At 43.9% G+C, this 25,041-nt stretch overlaps 1 protein-coding gene across 6 annotated transcripts in view; it reads right to left on the reverse strand.

Moving 5' to 3' along the window:
* EIF4ENIF1 (eukaryotic translation initiation factor 4E nuclear import factor 1) overlaps positions 1-20,334 on the reverse strand; it is a 41,441-nt gene extending 21,107 nt beyond the window's left edge. For 3 of the 6 annotated variants that reach the window (XM_060119771.1, XM_060119772.1, XM_060119770.1), the window contains exons 1-6: positions 19,797-19,937; positions 19,020-19,139; positions 6,428-6,501; positions 4,489-4,616; positions 1,820-2,106; positions 1,366-1,564 (exon numbers count right to left, since the gene is read on the reverse strand). In XM_060119771.1, coding sequence (XP_059975754.1) covers positions 1,366-1,564; positions 1,820-2,106; positions 4,489-4,616; positions 6,428-6,501; positions 19,020-19,139; positions 19,797-19,883 — 895 coding nt within the window. In that variant the 5' untranslated portion in view covers positions 19,884-19,937. Of the gene's footprint in view, positions 1-1,365; positions 1,565-1,819; positions 2,107-4,488; positions 4,617-6,427; positions 6,502-19,019; positions 19,140-19,553; positions 19,752-19,796; positions 19,938-20,098; positions 20,181-20,280 lie in introns of those variants that run through there. The other 3 variants (XM_060119774.1, XM_060119773.1, XM_060119775.1) reach the window with 3 other exon arrangements.
* Between the last annotated feature and the right edge of the window lie 4,707 nt (positions 20,335-25,041).

Raw genomic sequence — 25,041 nt, forward strand, 5'->3', positions numbered from 1 at the left:
AAGTTGTTTCATTCATCACCATATGTACAATACCTAGCACTGGGCCCTGTAGAGTAGGTGCTCAACACACACTTGTATTAAAATCATGCAGGCAAGGAACACATTTGTCTTGTCCATGGCTATACTCCCAGCACTATTACATGCCTGCAGAAAACTCTACATACCAAGTTCAACGGAAAGCTGGAACACAGATATAAATGGATTCAAAGGCACTCATCATCCCTCCCCGTCCTTTCGTTCTTGCAGCCAAGATGCAACTAGAGTACCTGTTTATCTTAAACGCAGTAGCTAGGGCAATTAACCAATGGGGTGAGAAAGCCTGGACCTCTGGATTCTACTGATACTTGAGGCGCTGCCATTAAACCCATGGGACAGGGTCTTGGTTGTCACCTCTTTCCAGTCCTGTCTCTTTGCATCTGTAAGGTGAGGAGGTGACACTACTGATATATTTTGCTACTTTTGGCTCCTCCCATGTTGATACAAGAATGGTTGAAATTCAGATTTCATCTCAGTTAAGAAAAAGATGGGCTTTTTCTCATCAGAAGCCTGATCTTTACCATGAGGTGAAAAGACCACACTTGCTGGTGCTGCTTTAGTCTGAGCATGAGACAAAGGCATCTCTCAAAGGCAATTTAACAGCAAAGTCTCCCAAGTTACCCACCTGCCTCTTCCCTGCTTCCTCCCAAGATCACCAGCCCGGTCACTGCTCTGAACACGACTAGTGGGCCCCCACCCTTCACCAGGTACCCCTCGCACATTAGCTCTGGCTTCTTCAGTTTAGCAAGGAAGATACCTGAGAAAAGTGAGTTTGGGAGAAGCCAAGTGACAACACTATGAAGGCTTAACACCATGGTGAAGGAGGTGGGCTCTGAAGCACAGCATCTTGTTCAACTCCCAACTTCCCTACACACTTCTTCAGTGTCCACAGACAAGTCACATAAGCCGCCTGCATCTCCATTTGCTCATCTGTAAGATGGGCACAATAATATCTGCTGCACAGCGTTGTTAGAGTAGGATTATATCAACAAAACGCTTACCACGTGTCCAGTACATACATGCTCAATAAATGAGACCCCTCATTATTTCTATCACATGTTCTTGCCTCTGGGGAACCCTTTGGTGTACACAGTGCTCTTACTGGGTAATGGGAGACTTTTCTGTTTAGCACTGCAGGCAGGACAAATTGAGGAGACAGTACAATCTACACACTGAACTCACACTTAGGAAGAAGTTTCAAAATCAGGCTTCAACATTAAAAATTTGCCACTTTTAACACTGGTGCCTATTCCTAAGTGTACAATTAAGCCAATTATAAGCACATCTCATTTCAGAACAGTGAGCTTTCCTCTAAAAGTTTCTGCTGACCTTCCTTCACAGAGGCTGTCCGTCGCCTTGTTCTTTTTCTCCCCTTATGGTCTTCTTCCAGTATCTTATCATCAAAGCCAGTCAGCTCAATGGTTTCAGACTGACTTGTGGGTCCAGCTGAGAACCATTCTGGTTCTTCTTCTGTGTAGGAATCGTTTCTTCTACGCTCAAAGACACGCTTACTATCCACAAACTCCCTCTGGAAAAGTACATAATGCAAAATAAAAAATAGGATTCTAGTTACGGCATTTCTACCTCAATCAAGGACTGATGAATTAAATAACGCTCAGCAGTACAATGAAGATGCTATGCTATAGACCTGAAGCCCCTCCCCACCCCCAGCTCTCTGTTCCTCCCTCTGGCTTAACAACGGGCTATGTTCACCCAGCATTTCAGGGTAACCCGGTATAAACGAAGTGAACACACGAGGTGCCAGAGGATCTAGAAGACAAACCCTGAAACGCTTGTCCTTGTAGTCCCTCTCTCGGTCTCTGTCTCTCAAGTCTCGCAGGTCCTTATCGCTAAGACGGTGATCCTTCTCAAAGGTCCGAGCAGAGATTATCCTCCCACTGCCAATCCTTCGTCCACCAAGCAGGCGGAGCCCATCACTATCTTTCTCCAATGGGCTTCCTGAGCGCCGGGAGCTAACAGCAGCTGTCACGTGGCAGCCCCCTCCAAAGCTTCGTCTCTGTGGGCTGAGAACAACATCTAAGTCATCTTCTTTCACACGCTCTCGAGGATCTGGAAAGATGCCGGAAAGAGAAAGTTAAGCAAACCAGCAAGGGCATTTGTCCTCTCTAGGTGGTCTGTCCATGACTGGTGGCCATGGGGGTACTGGAAAAGAGTCACCATTAAAACAGCTAGAGAGTTCACATATTTAACGAAGATGAGCAAACCTTCATCTCTTTGGAGGAATAAATGTACTTTATAATCAATAATTTTCTATGATTAATCTTCATAATCCCTTGGTTTTGACTAAATCTCCCCCCACACTTTTTTTTAAATTTGCTGCGCAGTGCGGCATGCAGGATCTTAGTTCCCCGACCAGGGATCGAACCCGCGCCCCCTCCAGTGGAAATACGGAGTGTTAACCACTGGACCGCCAGGGCAGTCCCTTGACTAAATTCTTATCTATGTAATTATTAGCAAATGTTTTGTCAATTAATAAACTACAGTAGGTATCAGTATTTGAAACAGTAACCACTTAAAAAGTTAAAGTATTGAAAGTATTGAATAGCTGAATATCCACATGCAAAAAAAAAAGACTTAAATTCATACCTACCACCATATACAAAAATTAACTCAAAATGGATCATAGATCTAAATGTAACCCCTAAAACTATAAAACTTCTAGAAGAAAATATGGAGGAAATCTGTGACACTGGGTTAGCACAGTTTTCTTAGGCATGACACCAAGAGCACAATCTATCTTAAAAAGTGATAAAATGGGGCTTCCCTGGTGACGCAGTGGTTGAGAGTCCGCCTGCCGATGCAGGGGACACGGGTTCGTGCCTGTGGGGCAGGGGTGGAGTGTAAGAAGGGACACATGGGGTGCTAGGGAACTTTTAGCTGTGATGGAAATGCTTATTACTTTGATTGTGGTAATGGTTTCACATTGTATTCACATGTCAAAACATCAAATGGTACACTTTATGTGCCATTTATGTACCAGTCTACTGAATGCCAATTTTACCTCAATAAAGATGTAAGAAAAACATGTCACCACACACAAAAATTCTTCCTAGGAAAAATCAGAAAACTAAAGATAAGTCCAAGTGAGGAAAACCTCCTCTAATCCTCTCACTAGAAACATTTCCTAAAATGTTTTGGTATGCACTTTTCCAGAATTTCCATGCAGTGTCTGTTTTCTTCCAAAAATAAGACACAAAATAGACAGTTTTGTATAACTTGGTGAACATGTCACCAACATGTTTTTACAGCTGAACACTCCTATATATGGATATACCAAAGTTTACTCAACTTCATTTCTACTGCTGGACATTTAGGTTGCTTCTAAGTTTTCAGCTGTGTAGAAGGGTCTTACAGCTCAAGCTACAGTCATCACCCCATCTTCTTTGTTCAGTTCCAAGTTTTTTTTTTTTTTTTTTTTTTTTGCGGTACGTGGGCCTCTCACCGTTGTGGCCTCTCCCGTTGCGGAGCACAGGCTCCGGACGCGCAGGCCCAGAGGCCATGCCTCACGGGCCCAGCCGCTCCGCGGCATGTGGGATCCTCCCGGACCGGGGCATGAACCCGTGTCCCCTGCATCGGCAGGCGGACTCTCAACCACTGCGCCACCAGGGAAGCCCCTCCAAGTTGGTTTTATGATGCGTGTTCCTCTCATCTCAAAAAGAGTTCCCTGTTGCAACTATTTCCTTGACTAGCTTTTATATTGCCAGCTATCCATTTCAGGGGGAAAGGTATGGAAGATCAAACTTTACTCCAGTTGCAAACCACATCGAAACCCGGTATTCGGATCATACTCTATTGTGAATTAAGAATTGCCAGAACTGGGCTTCCCTGGTGGCGCAGTGGTTGAGAGTCTGCTTGCTGATGCAGGGGACACGGGTTCGTGCCCCGGTCCGGGAGGATCCCACATGCCGCGGAGCAGCTGGGCCTGTGAGCCATGGCCGCTGAGCCTGCGCGTCCGGAGCCTGTGCTCCGCAACGGGAGAGGCCACAGCAGTGAGAGGCCCGCGTACCGCAAAAAAAAAAAAAAAAAAAAAAAAAAAAAGAATTGCCAGAACTAACTTATACCTGAGGAAAAGTCTCACCTCAGACTGGGCATAACCAGCTCTCCAGCGCAGCTTTAGGGTCCCCACATCTAACTCAGTTATCCACTTCAATGAAAGACCTGGTACTTTTAATTCAAAAGCACATAGCCTAATACAGTCTACTCACCACTGCTACATAGGAAGGCTATGATTTTACTCTGTTAGCTAGTCAGAAATGAACTGTTTAAAAAAATAGATATTAAATAATAAAAAAAAAGAAATGAACTGTTAAGTCAGTTTCCTGATAATGATACTTTCTCCCAATGCATAAAACTCTCACAGCTAAGAATGAAGCCAGCAGCAAAGAGCACTGTCTCCAAAATTGCTGCCCCCACTTCTCAGAGCCTGCTCACCTACTATCCTGCGCACCAGGGAAGGTCGATCTGTATCTAACTCTTTCTTCAGACTTTCCATTGGCGAACTCCGTCCTGAAGCTGGGTAGAGGGAGGCATGCCACTTCTCAGGGTCCCAGACACCATCACTGCAAGTCAAAGGGCACCAACAGTTAGCACTTGCACCATGAATAACACATGTAGTTTAATTTCTACTACTTCAGGTGACAGGTTATGGAAACCCCTTTCCAATATAAAACTTCATGGTTGCCATCAGAATGGTTCTCTCTTTTAAGATGAAAACAAAAACAACTAATAAATTCAGCAATACATTGTTGTTGTTCACATAATAGCAATAGTCACTTGAAAAGCAGTGGTTTGTGCATAAATGAAACATCCAGACCACAAACCTTGGGGTACATATGGATTATAGTATCTATGCCTGTCCTATACAAAGAAATGCTCCATAAATATTGATTACTCAGTTTACTGAAGATTAGTACAGGGAAGAAAAAGCCCCTTAATCCTCTTATTGGAAGCAGCTCCTGGAAGGCTTAGTGTATATTTTCCAGAATTTCTATGTACAGTCTCAGTTTTTCCCACAAGTAGGACAGACAGCTCTTTAAGGGCCTAAAGTGTGTAGTCTGGGTTTGACTTTGTTACTCCCACGCTACTGATGGGGTGGCAGGTGGTGCAGTGTGCAGAGGAGAAGCTTTGGAGCCCAACGATCTGGTACCTAACTCTAGCTCTGCTAGGATGAGAAACTCTTTCCTCCATCTCTCTTATTTTCATTATTATTATTAGGCACAATGTCTCCACTTCAGAATCAAAGGGAATATGTGCCCATGATAACTATTTTATGCCAAGAAGAAACAGCTGTAACAAGAAAATTCAATTTGAGGCATAAAAAACCTTTACAGCTTTAATGAAGGAAAAACAAAACAAAAACAAAGAAAACCCCCAGCTAATCTGAGACTTAGCAAAAACTCCTAACCAATTAGAATCGCCATTATTCAAGTATCACCCTCACCAGGGGAAAGTGGTGAAGAGTCCAGATTTAGCAACCTTCTGAACTGTCCATGTACAAAATTCTAAAAAGCGTGTGCTATTCTATCAAAAAATTAAACACTATATATATTAAAAAAATGTGGGCCAATATGAACCATCTACCTTGATATTTAAGAAGTGACCTTAAAGTCTTAAGATAACCATAAGAAATACAATGTAGGGTTATTCTAAGAGACTTTCAGACCATTTTTAGCTATAGCCTTCTCAAACCAAAGCTTTCTACCTTATGAAGGAGCCCAAGATGCAAAAGGGCTAATGTGGGGACTTCCCTGGCAGTCCAGTGGTTAAGACTCTGTGCTTCCACTGCAGGGGGCTCAGGTTCCATCCATGGTCAGGGAACTAAGATGCCGCATGCCGTACAGTGCGGCGAAAACAAAACAAAACAAAACAAACCACCCCCAAAAATCTGAATGGTTGAATGGTTCTCTTGTTTGGGGGTGAGGGGTGGGGGACTGATAGAAGGCCCAGAGTCCTCCTGATCGTCCTGCACCAGGCAGGCCTTTGAAGGACCCTCAAAGCACAGTGCAAAAAACCACTGGTAGAGAGAAAAGACTCTGGTCAAGTCTTAATTCTGCTTTCTGACAATGTGCCTTTGACCAATGTGTCATTTTCTAGTTTTAGTTTCATCACCAGTTAGTTGAAAGAGAATTGGTTTAGTTGTCCTTAGAGTTCCTTGCAGCTTAAATCTCTGAATTTCAGCTAATTAATAACAAAGCTGATGAAGACAGTGCAGTGAGATGCTATTTAGTCATGTTCATAGCTTACGTGCAATTTATTTGTGTGGAAGCCCAATGTCATTACCCCTGAAATCTCCCCACTTGTAATTCCAGCAAAACAATACAACTCCATTTATTAAGTTTGGTGTAACAAGAAGTTGACCCCCCCCAGATACCTGTCGTATTTCTCAGAGAGGCACGAAGGCCTTTGTTTGGAATGAGGGCGTTCTTTAATATCCAAGAGCTCCTCCTAGAAAGAGAAATCATACAGTGATTTTGAACAATATTTCTTGGGCCACATATTTTCAACTTATTTTTGTTACCAGTAACTGACTGTCTACCTTAAGCAGTTCATACAGTTCTTATTTATTTACACCCTGACTTATTCCAGAAAGGACCAGAGTCAGCTCAAGGTTCTCACCAGAAGCTCAAGCAGAGTTGGCAAATAACGTAAGTGATCAGTTTATTGCTAAAACACACACTCTCATAAACTTCTGTCCAATAATATACCCCACAACACTGAACGCTGATCAAGGCACGGTAGCTTCAGGCTTACATAAAATCTTCAGCTACGGGCTTCCCTGGTGGCGCAGTGGTTGGGAGTCCGCCTGCTGATGCAGGGGGCACGGGTTCGTGCCCTGGTCCGGGAGGATCCCACGTGCCGCAGAGCGGCTGGGCCCGTGGGCCATGGCCGCTGGGCCTGCGCGTCCGGAGCCTGTGCTCCGCGATGGGAGAGGCCACGGCAGTGAGAGGCCAGCGTACCGCAAAAAAAAAAAAAAAAAAAAAAAATCTTCAGCTATTCTGACTGGTCTTAAATGCATTAGATGCCAACTTACAAGGGGACAGATTTTTTTTTTTTTAATGTACATGGTCCTTTACCCCTAAATACTTCAGTGCCTGTTTCCTAAAAATGAGCATATTCTTTCACAGCCTTTTTTTGTGGCTCTATGACAGAATTAAGCCCTATAGAAAATAATTTGAGTGACTATTTTTCCATTCTCCCAAGGATTATACTTGGCCAGTATCATTTTAGATGCACAGGAGAGAAGAGACTCTATTACATACAATGGATGCCTTAGGGCATAAGGGCTCACTTCTGCAGAACCTGGTTGAGAAGTGCTGTCAGTTTTATACAACCAGTTATCAATACCACTTTATCCCTCTGGATTCCAATTTTGTCAAATGACCCAATAATGTCCTTTATATTACGTTTTATTAGAATCTAACAGAGGATCCAGTCTAGAACCAGATATTGGTTGTCATGTCTCTTTGGTCTCTAATCTGGAACATTTCTACAACTTCTTTTGTCTTTTATGACATTAGCATTTCTAAAGAATAAAGCCTACTTTTTTTTTTTTTTTAAAGAGAACATTATTCATTTTAGGTTTGTCTAATGTTTCTTCATGATTAGATTGAGGCTAAGCATCTCTGGAGCAGAATACTAACCTAAGAGATGTCCACCTCAGAGCATCACCTCTGGATGCCTATGTCACCCATCTGCCCCTCATCAGTGATGTTAACTTGATGTTAACCACCTGATCAAGGTATTCTCCAGTTTTACTCTTTAGTTACTACATTCCCACTTGCAATCAGTACGCAATCTGTGGGGGAGACACTTTAAAATCATCCAAATATTCTGGCCTTCATCAATATTTCCCCATAAATTTAGCATCTACTGGTGATTCTGAGCCAAACCAATCTTGATTTTTCAACTGTAGGCCTCCCTCCATAATTACCAGTCAGGCACTTGACATTCCACTGTAAATACAAACCCTCCCTTCTTCCCCTTTTATTTACCTATTTATTATTGACATGGGCTCACAGATTCCCAGCTTTTCCAATGGTCTATAATTCATTAATGTCCTTAATTATTTTGGTGCTCAAATTGAGAGTCTCTTCAAGCTGGCTCCCGCATCCTTTTGACATGCCCCATCATTTTTTAAAAGCACTTTCTTACTTTCTATCTTACGTTGTACCCATCCTGTCCTAACCCCAGAGTCAGCCATTTCTCAAGAAATCCAAGTTCCTTTAAGTGGGGAATAGTATAATAAATCAAGACTTGGGAACTGGGTATCCTCATTTGCTTCTAGGCCCTCTCAGCAGAACTAGGAAATATGTGTAGTTATATATGCACACGTGTGCACACACACACACCTGCTCATACACATGCATACACACAAAACCACTGCCTCCTTTTTATATAAACATTTTCATAGTAAAGTTAAAAACAGCAGTTCCCAAACTCTCAGTACCAGTAAAATGCTACAACTGCCTTGCAAAAAAGCATATACCATTGTGCTGCAGCCTCTCCAACACCCCCGTCACAGGCCTCACAACAGAATGCTTGTTGCTTCTCTGATCACTGCTTCCCATATCTTGGGGTAAATATGGAGGGATAGAGTTACTCTCTCAGCCTACAGGAATCACAGCATATAAGCATGTCATGAAATTACTCAGTATCTTCAGACACCTGAGGCACCTAAATGTTTTCTCCATTAGGTGAGAAATAGCAAAATGCCCTAGAACAAGATGACATTTTAGTTTTAAAACCAGAATGTCAATTATTTACATTTATTTACGATTCATTTATGAATTATGTCTTATTAATTGGGTAGAAATACCTAGAAAAATTTGGAAGTCTGAGATAAACAGAATTCCAAATATAAGGAAATGTCTAAAGGCTACTCAAAATTCTGAAAAAACTGTCAAAGTACTGACATATCACCTGCAAATTGCCAGTAGAGACTGGAGTCCAGTGAAATCTGCATGGTGAACACAGTGTCAGAAGGGCAGGGGTGACACAAATTTGGTGGTGAGGGGTGGGGAAGATGGACCAATAGTAGTTATGATGATTGCAGATGCAACAATACAGAAATCCTAAGAACAGTAGGGCTTAAAACATTTTCCAGTAAAAACAGGAAGGACCTTGTCATATAGGAAATACTTATACACTACAGGAAAAAACACTGCAAAGCAATCTTCTGCTATTAGAAGCAACCCAAAGATTATTACATATCCCCTCACTCCACCACCCTCAAATCCGAATTTTAAACTAAGAACCCTAGTACACTATTAAACCAAGGGCAATATATTTCATACTTAAATATGTATATTCTCAATATACAGAAAGTTTCTAAACAATGAGGCTCTGTTTGAAACTTTTAACTCCAAATGATAATAGGGAGCCCAAGTGATAGGTGTTCTCTATTATTACTACAGCTGTTTGCTGAAACGCTAATGATTTTATCTATTTATTTAGGAGTCAACTTGCAAAGATTAAAATTTTAACACAGCCGCAAAACATGTAGATGGACCAAAATGTTCTATCTGCAGGGATCAAAAAATATTTGAACAAAGGTAAAAAAAAAAAAGCCTTACAAAAAAGGGAAATGAGGAGGCTAAGGAGAGATGACAACTAAATGTAATATGGTCTCCTGGATGGAATCCTGGAACAGAAAAAGGACATTGGTTTAAAACTAAGGAAATGTGAATAAAGTATGGACTTTAGTTAATCACGATGTATCAACATTGTTAATTGTAATAACTGTACCATACCAATATAAGATATGCTCCCAGTTTTTCTGTAAATCTAAAACTGTTCAAAAAAATAAAGTTTACCCCTGTCTCATACCATATACAAAAAGAAACTCAACATGTATCAAAGACTTAAACATATGAGCTATGACTATAAAACTCTTAGAAGAAGACATAAGTATAAATCTTCATGACCTTGGATTAAGCAATGTTATTTAGCTATGACAACAAAAGCCTAAGCAACCAAAGAAAAATGATAAATTTGACTTCAAATGTAGAAATTTTTTTGCTTCATATGACACTATCAGGAAAGTGAAATGACAACCCACAGGACAGAAAAAAATATTTACAAATCACATATCTGATAAGAGTCTAGAATATAGAGAGAACACATACAACTCAACAACAAAAAGACAATAACCCTATTTAAAAAACAGGTAAAAGATCAATAGATTTTTCTCCAAAGATACACAAATGGCCAACAAACACATGAAAGATGTTCAACATCATTAGTCATCAGGCAAATGCAAGTCAAAACCACAGTGAGATACCATGTAATGTCTACGAGGATGGCTATTTAAAAAAAAAAGGGAAAATAAGTATTGACAAGGATGTAGAGAAACTGGAACCCTCTAACATGGCTGATGGGAATGGAAAATGGTGCGGCTGCTGTGGAAAATGGTGGCAGTTCCTCAAAAACTTAAACACAGTTACCACATGATCCAGCAATCCCACTCCTAGTTATAAACCAAAGAAAAATGAAAAATTATGTTCACACAAAAACTTGTACACAAATGCTCACAGCATTATTCACAACAGCCAAAAAGTTTAAACAACCCATGTGTCCATCAAATGATAAATGGTTAAACAAAATGTGGTAAACCTATACAATGGAATATTTAGCAATAAAACAGAATAAAGTACTCATACATGGTACAACATGAACCTTGAAAACACTATGTTAAGTGAAAGAAGTCACATACTGTATGATTCTCTTTATATGCAACGTTCAAAATGGGTAAATCCATTGAGTCAGAAAGTAGGTTAATGGTTGCCAGGGCCCGGGGGAAGGGGATAAGGGGCGGGGGTGATTGTTAATGGGTAGAGTTTTTTTGCCAAGATGAAAATATTCTGGATTAGATAGTAGTGATGGTTGTACAACTTTGTGAATTTACTAAAAACCACTAAATGGTATACTTTAAAAGGGGTGAATTTTATGTATGTGAATTCTATCTCAACAACAAAAAAATTTTAAGTAAATTAAACTAAGAGGTTTAGTTACCAGAGGTTAATGTTTTGTTTAATTTCTCTTGTTACAGACTTACTGCTGTAATCACAGATTTATAAATGCCAACTACTCTTGGATACAAAAGAGTGGCTCAGGTTGGTAAAAATGTTTTAATTTTCCCTCCCATATTATTCCAGTTTTCTTTGTTGACTTTATACGCTTGGCATATTCTAGGTGTGAATGCTCTATGTACAAACTTGACAGGCCTGTAAGAGCACAAAGTGGAGCAGTGGGCGAGTTGCACACAGGCATCAACCACGCCGGCAGCACCAACTGTGCCACGGTATGCCTCTGACCAAATGCAATGCCCAAAACACAGCCCACTTGTCTACAGAGGATGAAGAGCAATTTATTAATAGGCTGAGAACTGGGGAAACCAAACAATTCTTGGATTGAATAGCTCCTAGGATTAACTTTAAACATCTAGCTCAAACTACAGGTACTGTTCTTGAGAGCAGGGCTTCTTAAACCAGTTTCATGGCATCAAGGAAATCATACACAAAACGCATTTGTGCAATTTCTGCAATGAGTGTTCATCTCCAATGGTTATCCAAAGACCTCCAATGGACCCCACAGAGGTTAAAAAGTAGTGCTTTAAACCAATCACGTTTCTCAAAATGTGGCCCAAGGTCCACCCCAACATTTAGGGAAAAATGAGATCCTCCTCATTGGGGTTAGAGAACTAAACCTGTTACCTTCAGCAATATCTTAAGTTGCTTAAGATGGATCCCCCAGTTAAGTGGGGAGGAGAGAAACCATAAGCTAAGTCAACACAAAGTTTGCTCTTCCATAACTGTCCACAGAACACTTCCTGTGTGCCATGCTTAGTGGCCAGCACAGGCAGATGACTGTGGTCCCTGGCCCCACTGCTCTCCAATCTCTCAAAAGAAGTCTTCTTGAACTTGCCATCTCAAGAGTCCTTAACAGCAACTATTCCTGGAAAGGAATCCCTTTGGGATATCTTCAAAGAAAACCTTCAAGTTTGGCTAAAGGCAGAATACTTCAAAGTGCCCATTTTGAACTGGGAGTGCTCCTTCCCTATGAGTGTTTCAGGAGGGAATGTGAGAGTACCCTTTTGTAGAGTCCTGACAATCCACAGAAACTTACATCGTGAACAAGTTCACTAAAATTGTCATCTGGACAAGAGAAGAGTTATCAACAGAGACCTTAATTTTTGCATAGGTTACTAAATCCTGACCAGGCAAGAACAAGCTGCTAATTGGCTAAGAGTCCCACACCCAAGGAAGTATAAACACATTTTCTTAGTTTTAGCAGCCTTCCTTAAAGAAAATGTGTCAAGCCTTCCCGAACAGTCTATTTGGGAATTACTAATATGGACACCCACTTTTCAGTGATCAGATTTAAAGTAGAAAGCAAATGATGTGAGTATAAGCCCAAAGCAACAGTGGTTAAAACCTTATACAGTTTCTTTCTGCAGAAATCCCCTGCAGAAGCAGCTATGCATTCTGATGACAATCTGACGTTATAGAATTTCACACAAGTCACTTATAGAAGGAAATGAAAGGGGAAATGTTCTTTACGTCCGTGAGCTGAATTCAATTCACAAGAGTAAAAAGCCCAATTTTTTATGATTACCATGGATATTTTTATTTTACTGTTAGTGGTCTGAGCACCCTAGAAGTGCCCCAGTATCTCACCTATGTGTGCCTGGCTCTTCCTAAAGAAAGCAGATGTCCCTAGAGCAGTGCTTGGGTTGGGTCCCCCTTTGACCTCCTCTTCTAGTCCCCACCCTCCACATACCCACTAACATTGGGCTTGGCCCATCAGGCTCTCAGATGGTTGCTGACTGACCTGATATTTCAATCTATGAGTCACATGACTTTTCTGAAAGGCTTAGAAAGCTTTTAAAAATAGATGACAATGGGGTAATGGCATTCATAGATGACAGCCAGGGCAATGGTGAACGAATGACACAGGGGGTGCATGAGATACCTTCCACCATCCCCCATTCATGAGGTTTGTTGCTAAAGGGGCACTGTTTAGAACAGTTCTTACAGGCAGGTCAGGATGCAAACTGGATCCTGCAGAGCTGATAAGCAGGACTCAGCACCTGAATTCACCCAAGCCTCTAATGGTGGCTGATTTGATGCAAAGACTTTCTTCTATTGAAAGGATTTATGTGAAGCTAAGAAAATGGGAATAGGGGAAAAAAAAAAGGAAACCTTGCTTTTTCTGTTGATCTGGCCAAAACAATAAAAATAAACCTTGGCTTTTCAATGCGTTTATACAATCGATAAAAGCAATGTAAAACATGAACTAAGCAGGTAAATAAGTACCAGAAGGAAACTTATGAAAATCATTTTTAGGGTGGTAGCATTACATCTACATAGTGCTTTCTGGTTTCATATTAAAATGGAGATGGGGGCCTCCCTGGTGGCGCAAGTGGTTGAGAGTCCGCCTGCCGATGCAGGGGATACGGGTTCGTGCCCCGGTCTGGGAGGATCCCATATGCCGCGGAGCGGCTGGGCCTGTGAACCATGGCCGCTGAGCCTGCGCGTCCGGAGCCTGCGCGTCCGGAGCCTGTGCTCCGCAACGGGGGAGGCCACAACAGTGAGAGGCCCGCATACCGCAAAAATAAATAAATAAATAAAAATAAATAAATAAAATGGAGATGGTTACTGTGACATTTAGAAAATAAGCACCTTGATCTAAAGGTGGTATCTAAAGAAGCTATCTTTCAGTATCTCCCCCTACCTTCATTACATCATAAGCAGTTTTTTTGTTTTGTTTTGCGGTACCCGGGCCTCTCACTGTTGTGGCCTCTCCCGTTGCGGAGCACAGGCTCCAGACGCGCAGGATCATCGGCCATGGCTCACGGGCCCAGCCGCTCCGCGGCATGTGGGATCTTCCTGGACCGGGGCACGAACCCATGTCCCCTGCATCGGCAGGCGGACTCTCAAGCACTGCACCACCAGGGAAGCCCCCATCATAAGCAGTTTTTAACATGTATTGTGTGCCAGCCACTTTTCTAAGCACCTGATATTCATTTTCTCATTTATTCCCCACAAAAATCCTATGGGTTAGATACTATGCTATCTGTATTTTACAGAGGAAAAAGATGAGAGTCAGAGAAGTTGAGAATATGACTGAAGGCAACACAGGTTAAGAAGGTGGAAGAGTGGGGGATCCCAAACCAGGCAGTGGGGCTCAGTGGCCCCTTACCCTCTCCTCTCCAGTGATTCTCTTGAGAGGACAGGGGAAGGTGCCCAACCCCTCCCAGCAGCTTTGTCACTCAGTGATGGGTTTGTCCCAGTCCAGTGGGACTGCTGGGAACCCTGAACAAACTGCCACCTCCTCGGGCAGGCTTCCCCTAAGCCAGCTCCTCTTACAGCACCCCTTCCTGAACCAAAGATTTAGGAAGGGGTGCTAGAACCACAGATTTCTATGTCAGACGTTCCAATTGTGAAATGACTGGCTCCTTATCTAGCTAGAAGTTCCCACCATGAGGAAGGAGGAGAGGATACCCAAGGGGGCAAGGGCCCTTAATCCCAACTTTTCAAGATGACTTAAAATCGGAACAGGTAGGAAAGAGCAGTCAGAAGACAGTATCTATGGTGTTGCCAGCCAGCCCCCTCTAAGAACTTCCAGTTAGGTTTCTGGACAGCTGAAACATTAACATGGTATCATGATTTTTTGTACCACGATTCTGCCTTCCCCCATATAAACAGGCACCACTATTTTTATACTAGCTTAGAAGTTTATAGCTAAGTGCCTCACTGAAATGACCTGTTAGAGCCTACTATTCAACTCAGTTTATGAGATACACATGAAGTTATCAAACAAGATCTTTGTATAGCAAAAACTGACCATTGGACTACTGATTTCAACCTAGAATTTAAATCAAAGAGTATTTTCAAAGGCTTGACTTCAAGTCTTGCAACTGATTCTCTCCAAGAAGGCTAGAAGGATTACTCATATCAGTCCACTTCAGTTGCTTGTCTGTTTTCTTAATGATTTTAAAGCAAAGACAGGGAATTCCCTGGTGGTCCAGTGGCTAGGACTTGGTGCTTTCACTGCTGGGGCCCGGTTTCAATCCCTGGCCGGGGAACTAAGACCCTGCAAGCTGTGTGGCATGGCCAAAACAAACAAAACAAAACAAAGAAACAAAGCAAAGACACAAACATGGCTGTACCACTGTGACCAACTGCCCATCAGCCACAAATTAGGGTGGCCTCCTTTAAAAATCCCTACAATGACAAATAAAACAGTGCCAATTTATAACTAGTCAAGGTAATGAAGAGCACACAGGTATAACTCAGATAATCCAACACCTATTTTTCAGCTGGTAGATTTAACATGCATGGTTAACATTGGTCAGTATCAAGCTGAATATTCTGAGTGTCCTCCGCTTTTATTCCGTGTCCAACTGGCAGGTGACAGCATTCAATAAGGAGTCAGTGGCAAGCTACAGGAGCAAAGGAGAAACAGCACAAAGTACGTAATACTTTGTGACCTAAGAAAATCAGTCTGTTCGCTTGAAGAAAAAAACATGGATCAGAATAGTGGGACAGGCCAAAGCATTTCTATTTTGTACTTCAAGCAGAAGATGGTATCACTAATAGAAGAGCAGGTACTACATCTCAAGAACTGGTAAACAAGGACCACTGATGAAGGTAATAAAAAGCTGAATGAGTCCCAAACTTTTTCCACTAATAAGCCTCACTACCTCCTGTTTTCTAAACTAATGGTTCTCAAACTTGAATCTGAGTCAGAATTCTCTTAATTACTTGTTATTCAGCCGGTGATGGCTGGCCCTAACCCTAGAGTTTGATTCAATACCTCTGAGATGGGGCCCGAGATTTTGTATTTCTAACAATTTACCAGATGATACTAAGTGGTAGTTTTGAGGACCACACTTTGAGAACCACTGTCTAAACCAGTTTTAATCCATGACTTTTGATGCGAGACCCCACTCTATAACCTCCCAAAGTCTTTCAACACAATGCAATCACTTTAGAAAAATGCACATTTGAATACTACCAAAACATAGCTTTTGATCTTAGGAATCTGGCCTGGCAAAATGGACCCGAGTGGGTTTACAAATTAAGGGCTCAAGACCCTCAGGATAGCAGGTGCATATAATAAAGCTACTCCTAACCATCCAAATTAATAATCACTGAGGCTTAGGAGTAGGCCTGAAAATTCCCAATGTGACCCTAACTTGAGTTCCTGAGACATTCATGGAAACACAATGGACGCCAACTGAACCCTGGGGAGTAACTATGCCCCTGAGTTGCTTGACAACATCAACACCATATTTCAAGTTCTCCACGGAAGACTAAAGCGTTGCTACTCAAAGCATGGTCAGTGGACCAGAAGAAAGGGCACCACCTGGGAGCTGGTTAAAAGGCCACATTTTGGGCTTCCCTGGTGGCGCAGTGGTTGAGAGTCCGCCTGCCGATGCAGGGCACACGGGTTCGTGCCCCGGTCCGGGAAGATCCCACATGCCATGGAGCGGCTAGGCCGGTGAGCCATGGCCGCTGAGCCTGCGCGTCCGGAGCCTGTGCTCTGCAACGGGAGAGGCCGCAACAGTGAGAGGGCCGCGTACCACCAAAAAAAAAAAAAAAAAAAGGCCACATTTTCAAGTCCACCCCTGCCCTAACAATCAGAATTCACACTTTACCAAGGTTCACAGGTGATCCCCAGACACATTAAGGTTTGAGAAGCAAGCTGGACTAAAGGATGTCCTACCACACAGGAAACTCTGGTCTGTTACCTTGAAAAGCACTCACCAAACACCTGAACTCCTCCACCTTCATGGGGAAAAAACCTCGAATTCTGAAGACTATTCGTGTTATCCCATAAAACAACTGAATACTACTAAATGGAGAAGGGTCAAAGCTTAAGAAACCCTCTCATCTGGCCAGTGTTTTTCTGACCCTGTAGTTAACTACAAATCCCTCAGTTACAAAGGTTTTCAGAAAAGACATCACTTACAAAAGTCACTGAGGACAGTTTCCTTCTACTGCTTCTAAACCTTTTAGCTTGTGAACCTGAAGCAGCAGAAACATTACTAAATGTTTTATTTATTCCAATAGTTTGATCCCAATATGTAAATGGGGAGTACGATGGCTCAAATATTATTCCAGTTGTGGAACCAAAAGACATTTATTATAGTGCTCAGAACACTGGACTGTTTCAAACTTCCTTCAAAAGGAAAAAGGCTTAGTTTGCCTCAAATCCCACATAGAATTACCAGAGTGCTGAGAAACATATATATGAAAGCACTACTCTAATACCCCAACACTGCCTAAACATGACCCTAAAATTGCCATTAACTAAGTACTCTTGAATGAAGTGGAAAGTAAAACTATTTCTAACTAAATTGGGGAGAGAAGACCATTGAATGTAAACTTAAATGTGCCTTAAAGAAATTTTTAGGTTGACAGTTATCTAAGCATGGCAGAATTCTGAGGTTGGATTGTCAAAAATGGGCAAAACTGAGCTTCTCAGTCTTTACTATAGACATATATAAGTTCTACACTAAGAAAGACTAATAATATCTTCCTAAAAATGACATGCATAAAGATGGATATACATTAAAGATGAAATATACATACTACCCTCTGATGAGTGTGTGACAGTGATTCAAAAGCCTCTATGCCTGGACTCTACACGTAAAGTACCAGTCAGAATTTTTGTTCAAAAACTGCTGGGAGACCTGAATTCACATGAGCTTATATCAGTAAGAGCAGTTCAAATCACTTTCCCTTCATTTAATAAGCTTTTCTCCATTCAGATTTCACCTGTCAACATTTTGGGTAATGAATTTAAGTTGTGAAATACTATACAAGCACTCTCAGGTTTGAGAGAAACTATAATATATTTGGGAAGACCAAATCTGAGTGAAGAAGTAAAGTGCTTTCTATCAACTCACATTCTGTCATGCCAAAACAGATTGTATTAACACAGGAATTAACCAAAACTCTTTTACACCTGAAAACACTCTTTTCCTCAAGTTTTTTTTTTATGCTAAAAATGAATATTACTCCAATAGCATCAGATAGTTTATCAAGTAGTTAAGAGTAGTAGCATCAGTACACAAACAAAGCCCGAGTTTAAAATACTAACCAATCAGTATCCTGGGAAGCCAGGGACAATAACCACGTTAGAATCCTTGATGGGGTTCACACCAGGGAAGTAATAGATATGGGCCCAACTAGGACACAACCCTTCCCGTCAACAGTCCCATGCACATTTTATGTACTCCAGCTCAACACAGTTCAGTGGACTAGGAAAGAATTCACTGCTCCGGTCAACCTCTTCAGAAATGTTCAGTAGCCCACAGGACAGTGAAACAATAGCTTCAATAAATATATAACCTTGAGGTGATTCCTCCTCCGCCACCCCCTTGAAAGAGAAGATATCTGGAGGAGTTTTAAATCACCACGAATTTTTAGCTTTAAGTCTTAACTTTTGTTGAGTCCACATGCATTTTACAACAGGAAGTAAAAAAAAAAAAAAAATTAAAAAATCTGGTTACCCTAGGCAAGCACACCAAAGAATATTCCTGTGGGGAGTTCGCCTCTCAAGGAAACATCAATACAGAGGACACTGATTTCTGTGAGGCATCCCAGAGCTGAAATCCTTACTCTATGGAATGTAAGTCAGTAACACACCAATTACACAGCTGTTACAGAATTCGTCTGCCAACATACACTGACCCACAAATTCACACAGGGAATATCGAGCCAATATTCCCTTCACCTGAAGCCTACTTAGAGGCAAATTCTAGTTTAAACTCTGGGTATTCACACTGCAGAAAAAAGTTCAAAGCAATGCTTTACTAAATCTAGTTAATATTTAGTTCACATAGTGAGTCAGAATGAGACTATCACTTTAAATAATACTAATGAAATTCCTACAAAATGTTACTAACCTCCTCACCTATAAAGAAACACTATTTCATTAATAACAGAGCCTACTTTTGTATAGCGATGCGGGGATTTGGAGGCCGGTTGCTTCTTCAGGTCAAGAAAGGCATCTCCATTTTCTGTTTCACCCACACTTCTATCCATGGCTCCTTGGTCTACAGTTCTTTGCACCTGTAAGAAATCAGCACAAAACTGTCACCGAGAACAATAAATTTTCATAAGTCCTGACTGTTTAAGAAACGGAAATTCTTATCTCTTAGACTAACTACCTTTAAAAAACCCTCACCCAACAATTATGCTATAAACCAGACCCCACTTGGAAACAGAAACACTGGTACTTAGATACTTCTTCTAGCAAAGAGCTCTAAGCATCAACAGGGTAAGGAAAGGAGAAGTGCAACATGCCCAAATCAGGGTCCAGCCTTTAAGCAGTTTTAATACAAAAAGAAACCAACATAAGTCGCTGCCACCCCTGAGGGCCGTTCAGGCAGTAGTGGGGAAGTTTCTCGGAGTGGGGGCAGGTAGGAGACTGGCTGGAGCTGGGAATCCGGGAAGTCGGGCAGTGGTAAAGTGCCTGTCACTTGCCAATGGACGGCGCCAGCTGCCCCTTGTTACCGGAGGCCAGGGACTGGGAACGGGGCCCGAGCGCCCCTCACTAGGCCAGCTGCACCTGTGGACATGTCAGGGGAGCCCGTGGCAAGCAAGGGGCGAGCGCCGGCTTCAGCTGCAAAACTCAGCTTCCCCTGGCCGAGACCCCAACCCCCCAGCCTCTCGCGCAGGCCCCGGCCCAGAGGCCTCCTTCGGAGAATGGGCGGGGACAGTACTCACGGAGGGGAGGCGGGCCGGAGGAAGCGGAGAGGCCGAATACCCCGGCCCGGGCGCTCCGAGCTGGAGCCGGTATAGGCCCGCCGCCATCCGCCCCGGCCGGGCGGCTCGGGCCCCTCCAGCCCGCCCGCTGCCAGCCGGCCGCCCCGCTGGCCTCACGCCCCTGCCCGGCCCCCGCGCGCGCCCCGGCGCTCGCGCTCACGCCCGCGAACCTGGGCGCAGCGCACCCGCGCCCCTTCTCTTCCCGCGGGCTCAGGCGCGCGGCGCCCCGAATCCCGGCGCCCCCGCTGCCACCCAGCCCTTACTCGGTGCCTCGGCCGCAGCTCCCCTGCCCGCCGCCCGCGCCGGTCCGAGGGCTGCTCCGCGCGGCCTTCACTCTCGCCCCCCCCACCCGCTCAGATTGTCTCCCTTCAGCCGCCGTAACCGCAGCCCAGCCCTCCGCCCCTCCTCCCCGGCCCCCTCCCCCTTAATAACTCCCTCCACGCACCCGGGCCCCAGCGCAGCCTTCGCCGACGCGCGCCCGGATGTGAGGTGTCCGTGGCGGTGCCAGCCGGAAAAAGGAAACATCGCGGCGCGCTCCTTGGGCGCCGGCCCCTGCGTACGCACGGCGGCGGGGAGGCGGAGGCCGGGAGGGGATGACGGCAGGGGGAGGAGGCTTGGCCGGGGGCCGCGGAAGCCCTCCCAGGTGTTCGCAGGCGGTCGTCGTGGGCAGCCCCGGGGAGGACGCCCAGTTCCCACGTGCGCTTCAGGGCGGGGCGGAGCTTGAAGCTCGCGACCCCCGCCCGGCGGCTCTCCAAGGAGGGTTACCGCGGTCATGCAGTGGGTCGGCCGCTGCGTTTGCACGGTTCGCGTCAGCAAGAGAACCCTGGGGCTTCGGCAGCGGGAATCTGAGGCGAACTTGAGGGCTGTGCGCCTTCCGGTTGGGGTTCGAACCTTGGCTCTTTTTTTTTTTTTTTTTTTTTACTGGTGGTGTAATCTTGGGCAAAGTTCTGACTTCTGAGTTTCGCTCTTATTAAAATGGCCTCTGTGTAAGGAATAAGCGAGATTACGCGTTGCTGCATTAATAAGCAAACTTGCCACGGTTGCTTTTGAATGAGCTACGGGCGACTGACAAATTCATTGAAATGTTCTTTCCCGCCCCATAGCCTGCACGGGAAGAAGTGCAAGTGCGTTTGGGTGAAAGATGAAACTGCGAATGTCAGGCTGTTAGTATGTAGTGCTGAGACCGTCTGACGGCCACACAGACGCACGTATAATTTTCCTCCTCTCTGAACAAATGAGAGTAATTGCCATGCGGGGAGGAAAGGTTTGACGGAGATCACGTGTGAGCCGGTTTCTGCCCAGTGGGACCGTGGAATGATACATGGCTCTGGAGGGAAATGTAATTTTTCTCGCAAAGTATAGCGAAGTCTACATTTCTTTGAAGGGGCCTACTTTCTTTGAGCTTCACTTGTGAAATCAGCCGATTGGGCAGTGATTGAGCACTAAGTTCCCGTCCTTGAGTATTGGCAACGGACAACAAAACAATTACGAGGGCTTCCCTGGTGGCGCAGTGGTTGAGAGTCCGCCTGCCGATGCAGGGGACACAGGTTCATGCCCCGGTCCGGGAAGATCCCACATGCCGTGGAGCAGCTGGGCCTGTGAGCCATGGCCGCTGAGCCTGCGCTCCACAACGGGAGAGGCCACAACAGTGAGAGGCCCACATACCGCAAAAAAATAAAAAAAAAAAAAAAATAAAAAAAAACAATTACGAAAACTTTTTCTTTTCGTCTGTAATGATGAATAAAATGAGTTTCTCACAACTATCCTCTCTCTGCAAGCCACTGTGGAGAAGTGAAGAAGGCCTATTTTTTTGAAGCTCTTAAATCCTGGCTCTGCCACTCAGTGTGAAACCAGAGCCAGTCACTTCACTTTTTTGAACCTGTTTACTCATCTATCAAAAAGAGATAGCAGGGCTTCCCTTCCCTGGTGGCGCAGTGGTTAGGAGTCCGTCTGCCGATGCAGGGGACACGGGTTCGTGCCCCCGTCCGGGAAGATCCCACACGCCGCGGAGCGGCTGGGCCCGTAAGCCATGGCCGCTGAGCCTGCGCGTCCCGAGCCTGTGCTCCGCAACGGGAGAGGCCACAACAGTGAGAGGCCTGCGTACTGCAAAAAAAAAAAAAAAAAAAAAAAAGAGATAGAAGTACCTACTTTTCAGGCTTTAAAGAGATAACATTAAAACCACTGTTCTGGTTATCTTTTGCTGTGTAACAAACTATCCCCAAGCTCAATGGCTTAACCCAACATTTATTTTGCACCAAATCTGTAATTTGGGGTGGTCCTAACTGGGACAGCTGGTCTCTGCTCCCTTCAACATCAGCTGGAAGGCTGTGTGCTAGGAACATCTAATGGCTCATTCACTCACATGTTTGGTGGTTGGTGGTGGCTGTCAGCTGGAACCAATGGAGCTACTCCTGGAACACTTAAACCTGGTCTCTCTGTGGCCTGAGCTCCCTCATAACATGGTGGCTAGATTCCCAGGCAAGTGTCCAATTAGGAGAGGGCCAGACAGTTGCACAGCCTAGCCTCGAAGTCACTGTCTGTTACGCCACATGCTGTTCCTTAGATAGGCATCACTAAGGCTGGCCTATATTCAAGGGAAGAGTGTCACAGAATTTGTGGGCGTATTTTTAAATTACCACCAGCCATATATGAAATGTGCTCAAGGCATTGTAGCTATTATGATAAAGGCCTGGCCTGAAGCTCATTTCCTGGGTCCTCTGGTCTATCCTATGGAGGATGTACTCTTCCCCCAGGCTCTTCCTTAATGTCTTGTAGAACCACGTTCTCAACTCACTTCTTACCTCTCAAAGCCTTAATCTGTCCTTATTAAAGGAGAAGACGATTATTACCTAGGAATAAAGGTAATCATTTACTAAGGGAGGGCATCTGTGAACTAACTTCTTTCACCTGTGTCAAGTAAAAGCTAGATGCTTGGAAATCCTTGTTTCATTGTCGCTTTTGAATGTTATTCTCTTTGGCAGGAATGATAATTTGTAATTCTAAATGCCCCCTTTTGCAATGAAAATGAATTTTCAAATATCAGTATAGGAACCCCTTTGAGAGAGTAAGAGAAAAAAGATTCTACTTCTTTACTAAATATTTGTAAGATCTTGGTTTAGGTTCAAATTCTTGTTTCAAAATTTGGCATAAGGGGACTCCCAACTTTCAGTCAGTTGGGGAAATTAACAGTCCAAGAACAGCAGAGAAGCAAATAGAAATCAGAAACCTAAAAACTTTGAGAGCAGCCTCAACTCAGACCTCCACTGCTCTGCACCTTTCTAAATGAGCTTTTTTCTACTCAGCTTTTCTTTCTACAAGGGTAATCCCTACTTCCAAGAAAATAGGATTTGAACAGTTTCACAGTTGTGGCATCATGTATTCAACGACTACAAAGAAATTATTAAGAGACTTCTGTAAGACCATAGAGCAAATTATTTGCTGAAAACCCTTTCTGGCACTTTACATCTTTGATTTTATATATGCAAAGTAGTTAAAAGAGTCTGACATCACCAAATGCTGCTGCACTAGCTATTGTTATTCTATATTGTTTTCTAATCTTACCCAATGGGACTAATTATTTTCATTATAATTCAAATGGAATGCCTTTAATTCCTTCCTAAATTAGTCAAAGCTGATGGTGGTAAATGCACATGACAAAGTATTAGCAAATCATTTAGAAAACATGCTTACTGATTTATCATCCTGGATTATCATAATTTATATAAATGTTATTTAATAAAGTACTTATAAGAGTAACATTACAGTAAGTATTACAGTGTTAATCAGGACTTTGAAAGTAACTAAATTATTTTAAAACTACTTTGCCACATAACTTCAGATTAAAGATTGGTTCCCGTGTCCCGCTAAAATGGAACTTCTTTTAAACACTTTTAATTACAAAAATTAACATAGGTAAAAAAATCGAGCAAAAATGCAAATTACCTGTGATTCTAATACCAAGGCACCAAATAAGTTTTTTTCCCTCATGTTTTTAACGTAAAATCTTTCAAGCAGGGCCTCCCTGGTGGCGCAAGTGGTTGAGAGTCCGCCTGCCGATGCAGGGGATACGGGTTCGTGCCCCGGTCTGGGAGGATCCCATATGCCGCGGAGCGGCTGGGCCCGTGAGCCATGGCCGCTGAGCCTGCGCGTCCGGAGCCTGCGCGTCCGGAGCCTGTGCTCCGCGACGGGGGAGGCCACAACAGTGAGAGGCCCGCATACCGCAAAAAAAAAAAAAAAAAAAAAAAAAAAAAATCTTTCATAATGCATAATGCTTTAAATGCATAATGCTAGCCTTTGCGCTCTCCACCAGAAATCTCAAGTGCTTTCAAATGATGCTTTACAAAGCACAGGAGAAAAGGATATAAAAATGCCCTACCTTAATAACCTATAATGAAAAATAATCTGAAAAAGAATAGTGTATATATATATATATACATAAAACTGAATCACTTTACTGTATACCTGAAACTAACAGCATTGTAAATCAACTATTCGTTAATTTAAAAAAAATGCCCTACCTACCGTCTCCCATCCCCACTTTTAAAAATTTGGGCCCACTCTGATCATCTTTTAAATTAATGACTATTTACTAACAATGCTTGTTAATTACATTTTAAAAGTAATGGTTAAGAGACGCCATCAACCTGGGATAATGTTAATTCGCCGGCGGGGCAACCCTCACCCGCGCGGTCAAGATTGACGACCTCCCAGTCTACGAATGCGCGCGCCCCAGGCCCCGGGAACCGGCTTGCGTTCCCCGGAAACCATCGAGAACCGAGAGCCAGAGAGGCTCACGCGGGAGCCCGGAGGTGGGGGCAGGAAGGCCGCGGTCCGCGCCAGCCTCTACAGGGGAGCCTCGTCCCTGGTGCTTGACGCGCGAAGCGTAACTCAGGAATCCGCTTCAAAACAGCTCCCACTCCTCTTGTCTAAGAGTAGCAGTGGGAGGCTGAGCTGTGAAAGAAGCGAGTGGGCCACGGAGGCCGAGAGCCCTCCGCGGGGCCGCCCTGACAGCGCGTCCATCCATGCACCTCAGGGCCAACTCGCATTGCTGGGGCTCCAAGGCGGCCACAGGGAGGTGCGTCACCTGCTGCCCTGAGGTTCCGCTAACTCCCGGGTCTCGGGCTGGGCGTCCCTCATGCACGTCGCGTCGCCGTGGAGACGGGGGCGGGGCCGGCGCGAGATCTGCGTCTTAAGGGGCGGGAAAGCG

This window comes from Mesoplodon densirostris, chromosome 15, assembly GCF_025265405.1.
Source record: "Mesoplodon densirostris isolate mMesDen1 chromosome 15, mMesDen1 primary haplotype, whole genome shotgun sequence".
NCBI lineage: Eukaryota > Metazoa > Chordata > Mammalia > Artiodactyla > Ziphiidae > Mesoplodon > Mesoplodon densirostris.